General features: G+C 43.9%; 1 protein-coding gene across 1 annotated transcript in view; it reads right to left on the bottom strand.

Annotated features, from left to right (window-relative positions):
* Positions 1-13,703, bottom strand: part of KCNH7 (potassium voltage-gated channel subfamily H member 7) — a 357,422-nt gene that overhangs the window by 35,308 nt on the left and 308,411 nt on the right. The window contains exons 10-12 of the mRNA XM_066612100.1: positions 9,964-10,216; positions 7,025-7,230; positions 3,070-3,169 (exon numbers count right to left, since the gene is read on the bottom strand). Coding sequence (XP_066468197.1) covers positions 3,070-3,169; positions 7,025-7,230; positions 9,964-10,216 — 559 coding nt within the window. The remainder of the gene's footprint in view (positions 1-3,069; positions 3,170-7,024; positions 7,231-9,963; positions 10,217-13,703) is intronic.

Here is a 13,703-nt window from a genome sequence, read left to right on the forward strand (position 1 = left end):
ATGTTTTCTCAGATGAAATGTGAGGGTCATTCAGGCAAGTCAACTCTGTCAAAGGATTTTTTTTTCCTTTCATGAAGGGCAGCTTAAATATTTTATGGGGGCATTTTCCTGACACATTTGTTGTCATTCTTGGCTTTGTGCTTCAAAGATGCTCCTTGGATGGAAAGGTAATATCATTCTATTAAACAATAAGATACTGAGTTTAGCTTCCTCACCTAGGAAACAAAGCTGCTATAGATCCTTGAAAACACACTCTTTTCATCATCCAAATTCAGAATCAGCACTGTGCCACTGTAAATGGGCAATGGCTTCATTCAGAACCCCCCTCATGCTGCTTGAAGACTTTTGTTAGAATAACAACTAAAACAGGTATTTAAATGCTGTTGTGGAGCTCTGAAACATTTGGAAATATGTCAGAATCCAAATGTCTTAATGCCTTTGCAACTTCTCACTGTCAATCAATGACCTTCAAAACTCTTCTTCAACTGATGTACCAGAGAAGCGTTCCTGTGGAGAATACAGTGTGTCACCCAGATGAGTTATAATCTGATCCTGGAAGTGGCAGTGCATAGTTACAGAGGTGAAGTCTGAATCAAGTCCCCAACTCATCTTAAGTCTCCGTAGTCTTCTAAACTTACACAGTGGAGAAGCAAAAAGTGCAATTTGAGTTCTGTCATTCAACAGAACTATAGCACACAACTCCAAGTCAGAGAACTGCTCTTTTAAATCCCTTGCAGCTTCACTTGGGGGTGAAGAGCATCAGCTGGGCTTTGGACCTTGTTGCATCCAATTCTTGCTGTCTCTGACACACATTATTGCAGAGCCTGCAGCATCTTACTCTGACTTGCAGTTACTTGTTAGCTGCTCCATTCTATTTCTTATGGTCATTTCCCCAGGGATCTGGGTCACAACCTGGTTGGATTATGATGTTGGATAATTTAGGGTTTATCCAAAGAATGTTAAGAGTGACTGACACAATCCTATCATTTGAATTCAATGAATACATTCTGTTATCTTAAAGATGATAAGATCACCCACTCAAGATGGATTTTTGAATCACATCTTGATGATCGAAACCGGTTGAGTGTTTTCCAGCCTTTCAGTGAATAGTCTAGTTCAGGGGTCGGCAGCCTTAAACACTCAAAGAACCATTTGGACCTGTTTTCCGGAGGGAAAAAACCCTTGGGAGCCACAAAACCCTTTTGACATCTAAAATGAAGATAACACTGCATATATAGTTCTTTTTTTTTTTACCTTTATGCTCTTATAGGTCCCACTTTTATAATGTAGCCCCCTCTTGTAGCTTTTAGTTAGTTTTGTTATACATTTTTGTCCTGTGTTTTCAGATGCCTGGTCCTCTATGGTGTTTTGCCTGATTCCAAGGCCATTCTCTGCCTGGAGAATTATGCCCACTTTAAGCAAATTAGCTCCCCTTCTTTCCCCCAACAAATGACCCTGGTTCTGCCCTGCAGTCCTGCTGGACCCCACCTCCAGAGGTCCTCTCTCCTGCCAGCAGCCTCCCATCACTATAGCAGACCCTGGGTCCTCAGCAGGTCTTGGGCACAGCAGCCACACTTCAAACTCCAGTGTCTCCAGCAGTCCCTTAGTCACAAAGTCAGTCAGAGTATCCAGGGCAGAGTCCAAAGTCAATAAGCCAAGTCACAGTCCAAGGTCAGATTCCAAAGTAAATCAGAGTATCCAAGTCAAAGTCAATAAGCCAAGTCAGTCTCCTCTCCAACCTGCACTCCTTCTCCAACCCACATCCCCCTTCCTGCCTCAGGTGCTGGTTATATCCCTGAGGGCCCTATTGCCTTCAAGTGGCTGCAGCTGTGCAGCACACTCTGATGGATGCCCAGGCCTTACCCTTAAAGGGGCCACTGCTGACACCACATCTACCTCCTCACCAGATCTTCCAGGATTCCAATACATATGGCGGTTATGACATCAGCTTATCTTAAATGGATACTAAAGAACTCCCCCCACCTTCCAGAGGCACCCTGATGGAAGGAAAAAAGGACACAGACTCTAGAGGTGGGGAAGAGAAGAAGCCAGAGCTGGGGGGGGGAAAGGTGGGGGGCAGCCACAGACCAGCTTCTGCCCTGACTGCCTGCCTGCTCTCACTCAGGCTGCAACCTTCTCCACACTATCCTGGGAGTAAGCCCCATTGACTACAATGGGACTTCTGAGCAGACAAGTTGGTTGGAGTTCTCAGGCTGCAGTCCTCTCCACACTTTCCTGGAAGGAAGCCTCACTGACCACTTGTGAGTAGACCTGCATAGGAGGGGGCTGAGGCTGCAGCCCTCCATACCTTCCTGGGAGGAAGCCCCACTGACTACAGCGGGGCTTACTTGTGAGTAGACCTGCACAGGAGGGGGCTGAGGCTACAGCCCTCCACACCTTCCTGGGAGTAGCCCAGGGACTACAGCGGTGCTTGATCTAGAACAGACCTGCTGGGCTCGGGCTCCCACTCACCCGTCCTTGTGCTTGGTCTTGAGCAGGCTCCAAGGCTGCCATCCCAGGCACCCTTTCCTGGGAGTAAGCTTCATCCACTCTAATGGGGCTTACTACTGAGTAGACACACAGGATGTCTCCTCTGCTGTGGAGGAAAAGCCTCTCCTTGCACTGAGTGGGGACCTGCTCAGGGAAAGGCGGGCTGCAAGGGCTTGCAATGGCTGAGGAGGAGGGCAGCGGCAGCGGCAGCATCCTGCTAGAGAGTTGGGGAAGGGAAAAACAGGGAGCTTAAGCCTGCAGAGCAGGCAAAATTGACAAAGGAAACCAATGCGGGGCAGGTGGGGGTGAAGGGAGAGGAGGGTAGTGAGCTCAGGGGGTGGAGGGAAGCAGCCTGCCCTCCCAACACAGGTGCCTCCTGTCACCCACTTTGCCACTTTCACCCAGAGGAGCTGCAGCAGACAGCTGAAAGAGCCGCATGCGGCTCCAGAGCCGCGGGTTGCCGACCCCTGGTCTAGTTGGCCTGAGATGAACAGATGGCACTTAGAGCATATGTGCACAAATATCACTGCAGAACATTATTCAATACAGTATATATATTATATATAAAGACTTGATTACCTTTATCAATTTCGCTTTCAAAAGACAATTTCCTTCTCCGAAGTTTGTTGCTGTCACCATGTGAATCATTCGTGGTTTGTGGCTTTATTGCAAGATCAGCCTTGATAAATGAGATATCCATTAGATTCAATTGATGTACTATTTTACCTAATTATGCTCACTCTGACATTGATTAAAAAAAAAAAGGTGGGAGGACAGAAAATAAACTCTTGTCCAGGCAGGGCTCATAGTTTCAATGATGCATATAGCTAGTATTGAAGTGAGACTTTAAAAAGAGAAAGTTAATCTGTATGCTAATGTTAATATAAGTGCCTTTTCATCTTGTACTCAGAATAATAATGTCTGATTGTTTATGTACTGATCATTTTTTTTGAGCAATGTGTTATAAGAAACAAGTTCAGGGAAGCAAAATTTGAAAACAACCCCTTATGGGACATGTATTGTTGAAAGCAGTAATGTAGTAGGTGATTATAATTAGCTATGATATTTAATTACACAGTAATGGGTATAAAAGTTGCATTGCGTAACAATAAGGCTGGAAAATTATATACTCCTGCACTTTTATCCCTCTAGCTCTTCCTTTTTTTGATTTAGGCTGAACTGAGATATTTTCAGGGCTAGAACCTGGCTCCTTTTATGCTGCCTCTTTAGTTGAATGTTTAATTCTTCTTGTGAAAATTTTTAGAACCATCCATATTTTATTGTTTCGTTAAATTGTTTCATAATGAGGATCAAGAAATTAGGCAGCAAAACACCAATTTCCATTCAACATACTATAGTTGTAACTCTTTTGCAAAAACAGGAAAGTAGAAACCCCATGCGATATGTGATGTGAAACTGTAGCATTTTAAACTGCAGATGGGGCATCAAATGTCTGACTGCTCCTCCACGTAAAATATGGTAGGGAAGTCTCCTCTCTTCTCAAATAACTACCCAGGTGTAGAATTCTGGTAAGATTCTTTTCATCAATCACAGGATTATATAGAGAGGCTGTGTGTTCTATAGCCCTCTTTCATGTGAAAACTCCACATATTGAGAAAACATGGGGAGTGTGGTTCTGCCCACTGGCAACTCCCCAGATTTCAACATTCTCATTGATCTTGCTTCTCAGTGGCCATGCAGTTGGCTTTCATGGAAAAGGTACAAGAATCCTGGATAACCAGAATTCCTGCTCCTTTGGTGTATGTGGATAGCACCCCAAACTCATGGAAGTCAAATGTGCATGTAATGGGGTGACATGAGGTGTGGGTGTACCGATGTCAAGGAGTGTGGTCTCATTCCATTTACTGATCACATGAAGAACTTCATTTGACAAGAGTGACTGTGGCACATTTTTCACTCGGAAAATGGTTCTAGCCAGGAATAATTTATGGAGTGGTGCTGTTAAGCCATTTCTGCCCAACACTGCATATATGCAACAGGGATGGAATGTGTACACCTGTGGAGTGAGCAAAAATGGGTTAAGAGAAGGATGGGTGAATCTGTTCTGTATATGGGAGGCATACGTTGGTTCCCCATTGTAAAAATAAAATAAGCAGCATGCTGCAATTCATGCACATTTGAGGGTCAGCCTGGAGAGTGGAGGAAGGAAGAGAGAAGGGATCATACTTCAGATTAAATATTTATATAGTTTCTAGATCTTTTTTTGCACCTCAGAGACAGACAATACAAAACACTGTCTCCATTTTGCTGATATTCTGTATCATAACCTCTGCCAACTGCCAAACCTCCTTCTTTTTAGTTGCCAACCTCTGACCCAGATGCAACACTTATGGCTCTAAAATGCCAAAGCAGCAAAATGTTACTTCACGCTACTGAGAGAGATTTGGCAGCCAGCTTGAAGGATATGACCAAACCAAGGAGATAATAGTTGACATCCACTATCTATCATGTCCCTGTTCCTCACTTTGGTTTATTTCATTTGATTGAGCTCTGCTGTTATTGCTGATGCCACCAGTTATCCCCTTCCTGTCCTTTGCTAACAGGCAGAAGAAAAATTCAGGAGAACTCAATGACAGGAGAGAACTGAACTGGAATAAGGCCAGCCTAAGGCATTTTGGTGCCTGAGGCACCACATATCCAAATAGTGCACCATCATGGTAAAATTACTAACGATGCTAATAATAATAGGGAACAGATAAATTACTGCCTTTTAAAAACATCCACAATTTCTTTATTTCAAATATTTATATCCTGTTATTTATACTGCTCCTGCTAGGGAGGTGCTCAATGTGGCAAACAACACAATAAAATAAAATGCAATAAAAATACATGCAATACAACAAAAACAGCAGAAACAATAGCTAGCACCAGCCAGAATAACCACAAAAGCAATTTTGTCCCAAGCTGAACTGAAAATCATCATTTTTAACCTGTGATAACACTGACTAGGATGGAGCTAGTCTTATGGCCAAGGGAAGGGAGTTCCATAAACTGGGCACCACTGCAGAGAAGGTCCTCTCAGGTATCACTGCTAAATGGATCTTTGGCATGATAGCTGGACATTTGGTTTGCCATCTGAGAGCCAAATCCTATCCAATTTTCCAGCACCAGTGCAGCCATGCCAATGGAGCATGTGCTCATCCTGCAGTGAGGGTGCAATCATGGAAGCCTTCTCCAGGTTAGGGAGCATTTGTTCCCTTTCCTCAAGGCTGCATTGCAGCTGCACTGGCACTGGAAAGTTGGATAGGATTGGACCCTGAGGTGGCTGCCTCACTCTGATCCAGTAGGGCTAGGACTGACCCTAGACTCTGACTGCAGTAGGAGTTTGGAACTAGAAATGGATAGGGAAGAATAGAAGCAATATTCTTCTGATGAGGGACCTATAGATACCTAGAGAACTAAGATGTGGTAGTTCAGAGCTATTAAAATCAAATGTTTTGCCATTGTTTTTGTAGAACCTAGAGGGTAATGCAATATGTCAACATGCAGAAATAAGGATTATTTTTAAAATATATTTTTTACTATAATTGCTATAGTTTTTCTTGTGGAACATGATCTTTCTATTCTATTCCTATTTGTTTCAAAGAGAATTGTCGTCATTTTTTTAAAAACAGCACCACTACATTGCACCCACTTTTTCACACTCCATTTGCTCACTGCTAAGATGAATACACCTAATCACAAAAGATGGTCCAAATCCATTTTTCTGCTAATATTTGTCATTCTCAGGTGTTTGATGGTTTTGTCTGTCAGCCTGATTTAATTCTTAAGCTGTCTTAAATCTATTAACCTCAAGAATATTATTATTATTATTATTCATAAGTAAGAGGAAATTAATTACATGTTATTGTATTTGGTTTAAGATTCCTTGAACATGGTTTTAATAACAGAAGGACGGTGCGTGTACATACATGCTTACATTCAGACATTATACTTTAAGGATTCTCAGCCCAATCCTATCCCCTGCAGGCTCAGGGTGTGCAGTGCGGCCAACATAGTGTGCAGCATGCTTTGGGCCGGCATGAGACCAGACAGCCCACGAGAGGTACATAAACATGTTCACTTAGCTCCCCATAAGCCACCTTGTTCCCATTGAGTTTCCTCAGACCTACACCAGCTCTTAGGCTGGTGGAGGTCTGAGGAGTATCAAGGGGCAAGTTTGTGCCAGGAAGGGAAAAGAGTGTCTCAGGTGTGCAGTGTCACTAAGATCTTTTCCCTCCTGACCCCAAACTGGTTGACTCCTTGCTCCAACCCTCCCACGCTTCTGGCTTACTGGCAACGAGAGAGGTTCTGCCAGCTGGTGTCAACCACGTGCAGCCTCCACAGATTTGCCCAGGCAGCCACAGCCTGTAGATCAGGGGAGTCCTTGCCATACTAGCAGCCTGGGCCTTAGGGTGGCAGATTGTGAGATCCACCAGCATAATACCAGGATCTGATTAGGCCCTGAGTCACTTTTCTGTGACTGTAGCCCAACAGACCATAGATTCAACTGGAAAAAATAACTATTACGTACTTTGGGGTTTTCATGTCTCAGATTGAAAGTGAGTTCTAGATTAGTGAGAAACAGATCAGAAAATTCAGGATACATATCCAAAACTTCTAACAGGTCTTCTCGCTGGATTTTATGCAGGTCACAATAGGTTAAAGCTCTCACATCTGCATTAGACTTCCCTGGTTTTGCATAAAGATGAACCATCTCGCCAAAAATATCATTTTTGCCTGTATCAACCATAAAAAAACACAGAAAAAATTACAAGAAATCTACATGTACCATTCCTTGCCCAACAAAAACACCACATGTAGTTAGAATTAGTGGCTAACATCTAAACAGAAATTTTACTCAAGCATTCCAGAAGCTGCACACTCTAATAAATCCAGACATGCAGTTTGACCTAGACTGTACTGCTCAGAATACAATGGAAGTGGGAAGTGAGGAGGAAGACTGTCACATGTTTGCATCCTTTCCCATAAAAAGAAAAAAAACCAGTACGTCTGGAAGTTGAGATTTAGAGCACAATCCTGAGAGTGCCCTCAGCCAGGCACAAGTCCCTTGCGCTGGCTGAAGAGTGTCACAAAAGTACTGTAAAGCACTTTTGTGCCACCTACAGAGGAGGGAGGCTGGGGCACGGACGTGTGGCTGACCCAAGCCCCACTGGGCTGGTGGTGGAGGTAAGCCCGTGCAGACTGAGTCAGGCCAACACAGGGATCGGGGGGGGGGGGTGTCATGGGGAGGAGGCCTGTGAGCGGGTGGCCTGTGAGCCGCCTGTGAGCGGGTGGCAGGTGAGGCGGGCGGGGCCAGGATCCAGCACTTATGCCAGATCCTATCCTCAGTCCTGGGCAGCCTGGGGCAGTTCCAGGTTGCTTGAATCTGTGCCACCTCTTGAGGAGGTGCAATAGCCTTATTGGAGCTGCTGTGGCTTTACCTAAGGTAAGGGGAAGTGATTCCCCTTGCCCTGGGCTGAACAGCTTTTGGCCCCAACCCCATATTAGATTTGGGGCAGGTCAGCCGGCTTCTCCATGTCAGCGTGGGTTAGGATTGGGCTGCTAGCCTTATGATATTTTCCATGCACAGAGAGATATGGTTTTTCCTGTGTGGATGACTTATATGCATCCCCTTCCCATGCAGTCTGATATGGTACAGCCAGGCAAAACTGTAGAGTGCGATTCTGCTCCATTATTAGATTGGCTTTGGAAGTTCTGCACCCTGGGTGATGGGCTGTAGATATACAGTGGTAAAAAAGAGCCTGCATTTACCTCAGAGACACTTTCCTGTGTTTTGGGTTATGCCCGGTGGCTCAGATTTTAGCTCTTTTCATACCACTGAAGTGAGAGCTCTTAAACATTTTCTGACAAAATGAATGGTACAAATAATTCATTTGACCACAATGGTTCTAAGCATTTTACTCAGAAGAAAGTTTCACTGACTTCAAAAGATCTACTCACGAAAAATGTGCATAGCTTAAATATTTTACAGGGGTTGAGAGAAATGATGTGATTGCATATAGTCGTCATGACAGTATGCAACCTCCAGGTTTTAGAGGTAGCCTATCTTTGAATGCCAGATGCAAGAAAAAGGCAACAGGATACAGGTATCTTGTTGTCCTATGTACTCCCAGTGTCATCTAGAGGGCCACTGTGGGGTACAGGAAGCTGAACTGGATGGACCCTTGGCCTAATCCAGCAGGGCTCTTCTTGTGCTCTTCTTGAGTTCTTATCTTCTTAAATCTGGATATAATTACATCATAAGAGCCAGTGTGATATAATCAATACAATTCTGCTGCCCCTGGCTACTCCTCTGTGTGTGTGGTACAGTGGTTATGATAGACTAGGAATGAGGAGATTTTGGGTTAAATTCCCACTCATGGAATGGGTGACTCTGTGTCAGTCTCAGTCTATCCTACCTCACAGGGTTGTTGGGACAGTAAAATGGTAGACATGTACCCCACTCTGAGCTCCTTGGAGAAATGATGGGACACAATTTCCCCACCCCATGTATCCCCCAACTCAGGGGTGGCCCAAAGTGATTTGCCCCTTAGTTTGAAGCCCTTTCTGATGCCGCTCCTCACTTGCTGCCATGTGCCCCCAAAATGCATTGAAGATATCATACCAGTGCCCTACCTTCTCACATTAAACTGGGCATGCGTTCTGTACTTACTGGTTTAAAGGGATTGCATGAGGAAGTAGCAGTGTGAGATGGTAGGGAGCTGGATTGCTGCCTAATGATTTGCTTCCCGCTTGCTTTTAGGAAGTGGAAGGTGGATCTGGCTGACTCTGACAATGGTGGAGCGAGGGAGCCAGCAACAGAGCTTAAGAGGCATTCTGAGGGTCCAATCATATCCTGCTTTCTAGTGCTGATGCAGCCCCAAGGTAAAGGAACAAACAGGGTCTCTGTGACTGCTCCCACAACCACAGGATGCATCACATGTCCTGTTGGCATTGCTGCATTGGCACTGGAAAGTTGACTAGAATTGGGCCCTGTTTGCTGCTCCCTGCCCATGAACATGAACTGCTGCAGTCACATCATTCACAGGCCTCCTGTGCCTTACCTAATAAATATCCTTCATCCCTTATTTGTCATACTAGCTTTACTAGCTCCTCCTTACACTGGTCAAAGCATCTGGACCTATAAAAATATGTCACTGTTAATTTCAGTGAGAGAGACGGAAGCAATTATAATACTTCAACTGATACCAATGGGGTTTAATAGTGCTCAGTTCCGCTGAATGGTGGCTTATCTTACGGTTACAAAATTATCACAATCTATGTTGACATTTCAACAAAAACAGATCTTAAATTTAAACTCGGGTAAGATATCAGTTCAGTTTTTCTGTTTTTTAGTAGTGATATATTTTTATGATTAGTAAAACGGTAATGGGTAAGGGTAATGAACATCTCAAAGGGTAATGAGAACATTTTTCTTCTTCCAGATATGTGACAATTGAGAATGCTTACCAAGAATTGCAACAACCATGTCACTCTTGAGAATTTCAATGGAACCTCGTGACAGGAAGTAAAGCGCAGTCAGAACATCACCACAATGGACTAGGGTGTCCCCAGGAGGCGCATGTGTGGTCTTAAACTTCATGGCTAAAGCCCGGAGACAACCTTTACTGGCCCCCTGGAAAGCTTTGCAGTTTTGAAGTAAACTTTGGTTGAGGTGGAGACAGATATCAGCTTGTAAACATTCGGGAAATCCCTTTAAGACCTGATGAAAACAAGGTGAGAGTTTAGTAAACTATAGTGCAATTTGGCCTACAGTTTTGGATATGTTCTCTTTGCCCAGCAGAAAAGCACTCTGATATCCACATAATATGCAACAGAATGGAGTAAAAATGTCATCTGTAAATTGGCATGGGTAAGTAGATTTTAAGCCTAATATACTCTGCTTTGAGGCAGCTGTAAACGGTAATCATTTTTCATTAGGGTAATGGAACCCATATATCTACATATGAATTTGCAACTAGAAAGTGAATGGGGCTTCACTACACTAATGCTTTCAGCTTAGATTGCAACATCTGATCTACAGCTAGAAGAAATGAAGTTGTATGCTATGCCACAGGAGAGCACTAGCTTTCCTGGAGAGGGGGAGAGGGTAAAACACTAAGGCCCAAATCCTAAACACCTTTCCAGAACTGGCAAAGCTGTGCCAATAGGACATGTGCTGCATCCTGTAGTTGGATGGCACTCATGGAGGCCTCCTCAAAGTAAAGAAATATTTGCTTCCTCACCTCAGAGCTGCATTGCCCTTATGTTGGTGCTGGAAAGTGGGTTAGGATTGTGCCCTAAGTTTCTTCAGGCACCTGGCCACTGGTGTAAAGTGGCCTGCTCCTTTGCAAAAAGCTTTTGCAGCTGTGTCTGGCTCTGAAGGTGAGGAGGAAGGGCTGCCTTACACTAGTGGCCAGGGGCCTGAAGAAATTTAGTGTTCCTGTTCCCCCCCCCCAACACCAATGCAGAAGAAGGCTTGTGCAAGTGATAGGGCATGGTTTTTGCACAGAGAAGTTCAAATGGAATTCTGACTTGGCCCTGTGCTTGCATGACATGTTGCAGAATACATGTACTACTAGATGTCATGCATAAAGTTGTGCAATTTTTTCTGCATGTGGTTGCACAACCACACATGGAACAGTGCAAAGTGCCACCTTAATTCTGCATTTGCTCCTTAGGACACAACCTATGGCCATCATTTTGATGGGCAGGAGATAAGAGGAGGGAAGGTCTGGATTGTAGAGACCTTGGGAGGATTGGAGGGAGTCCTCCAGAGCCTTTGTTACAACCCATGTTTGGGAAATTGGATGAAAAGGGTCAATTTTCCATCAGGCCAATGGCTCTGACTTAGTTTGAGCAGAATCTTCTGGACCGTCCTGGGTGAATGGACTAAACTGCCTTTGATGCAGCTTGCTGCTCTTCACAGGCTGTAGAGGAGGTAGCTTTGACTGACTTTCCTTGGGCAAGGAAAGAGAAATATCTGAAGCATCAAGTCTGCTGAGGAAAAGAGTGCCTCCTTTTCTGAGTGCCCACACTGTCCTAGGAAGAGTCAGGAAAGGAATAGCCTTAAGGCAGTGCTTCCCAAACCCACCCAGCTTGTGACACCCTCGAAACCTGGAAGCACAGTGTTATGTGAAATGCCTCAAAAGAGTAGTAGAAGGGTCAGAGTGGGCACAAGGGCTTTTCCCAGTGCGTGGTTTTAACGTACTGCAGCTCCATCTGCTAAACTGAACCTCATGCCTCTGTTTAGAGGCTTGTACTGCTGTCTTCCTGCCTGGCAGTAGGCGGTCTGCAGTGCCTTGCTATGCCCCAGGGTGTTGCAACACAGACTTTGGAAACCACTGCCTTAAGGGTCACCACTGATCCTTCTTCAGTCAAGGGTAAGTGTTTGTGCCTTCAGTTGCTCTGTGTTTACAGCTGCAAGAAGACTATCTCAGAAGCCCTTCATAAGGTTTGAAAGAAGCTCCTGCCAGTCTCTCACTTGAAACTCACCACCTATATCTTTGCAAGATTAAATTATATGCTTGAGCACATTTGTGGGGCCCTCAATGGTTTTCTTCCCATTTTCTCTGACAGTGGCAGCAGTATTTGGAATGATTATAAAAAGTCTGGAGAACCATTTACACTGTCTCATTTCTCCATTTGCCTTGTTACACTTGTCTTTGGATAATGTTAGAGCGTGACCAAGAGATCCATGGCCCATTTTATTTAAAAAGATGTACATTATATATGTATAACAGGAAATGGTTGCAGAGTAATACTATGTATTGTGATAAATTGGTGCTGAATGTGAACTAATGTGCAGATATTATAATCCCTACCTGCCTTGTCTTTTAATTTTGCAAAGGGTTTCACTAATTTTATTAAGCAGTTGCTAAAAAAATTCAGCTATTAGATTACTTCTTTTGGGCTTGGTTATTGTCTCATCAGTATGGGCAATAAGCCAATATGGTCCAGTGGGCAGAACTGTAAACCTGAGTGGGACTGAGAGATTCAGATTCTAATTTCATCTCCGCCACTGACTAATGGCTCTGAACTTTGAGTGTATGTCTCCCACACATACCTGACAGCCTCCCTCATTTGTATATAGTGATGAATGAAATAAGGTAGTTGAACACAGATATTTAAGCACAGAATATCTGAAGAAAGACATTAGTTTTATAGGGCTATACTAGATAAAACAGCATTTTATGGGCAATCAGCTCAGTCTACAGATCCATTACTTTAAAAATAAATGTTACATTCACACATACTATGCTAATCAAATCAATGTTAACTATATAGTGCAAAAACATTTCGATTATAGTACATCTTAAATGCTTTATTCTTTCAGTGGATTTTTGTTTTATTTCAGCACAATAAAGGTCTGTGCAGCCATTTAAGTTTTGTCATGAAAATATTAACCCCATCCCACCAATCATAACATAAGAGCAACAAACAAAATGGATTTGACATAAAGAGTATCACTTCACCAAAGCCAAGCTATGATTCAAGAAATGAAGCATCATAACTTTAAACAAGTATTGATATGTTGCTATGATTGGAAGTAAGCAATATAACTAGCACTGTGAAAGAACAGAGAGCATTATTGTAACACATGTTCAGACAAAAAGTTGATTGCTTCTTGGGTACAGGACCAAGGGTTGCCATTTCAGATTGAATGAGGGAGGAACAAGATTTTCACCTAGTACTATAGCTGGTGCAAATCCACGTTGATGCATGCAGGTGGATCAGGCCCTGGAAAGTGGTTTGAAGGCAGCCTGCATAGCTGCAGCTGACCTTGCCTCCACCAACCCACCCTAATGCCATCCTTTTCCACCCTCTCCCAATTCTATTCCACCCCTCCCTTGCCTGTGCACAGGACTTACCTGCTCTGGTGGGCCTCCGGACAACTAACGGCACCAGCTGGAGGACTCTGGCCTTCCTGCCAGTGCACCTGGACTTTGCGCTTTTGCAAAGCACTTTATGCACATTCCACTGTCACAAAACGCTTTGCTGGCCCTCAATGGAATTGGGCTGTTCTGGTAACTCATAACTATAGGAAGCTTATCTTCTAAAGCAAGACTTGTACCTTTAGCATGCATGCCTACTGCGTAGATCCATTTGATGTTACATATGAAACTGTCCTCTACTGTGTTAGACCAGTTCTCCATCTAGCTCAGTATTGTTTACACTGACAAGCAACAGATTTCTAGGGTTTCAGGCAG

The sequence above is a fragment of the Tiliqua scincoides genome, chromosome 1, assembly GCF_035046505.1.
Source record: "Tiliqua scincoides isolate rTilSci1 chromosome 1, rTilSci1.hap2, whole genome shotgun sequence".
NCBI lineage: Eukaryota > Metazoa > Chordata > Lepidosauria > Squamata > Scincidae > Tiliqua > Tiliqua scincoides.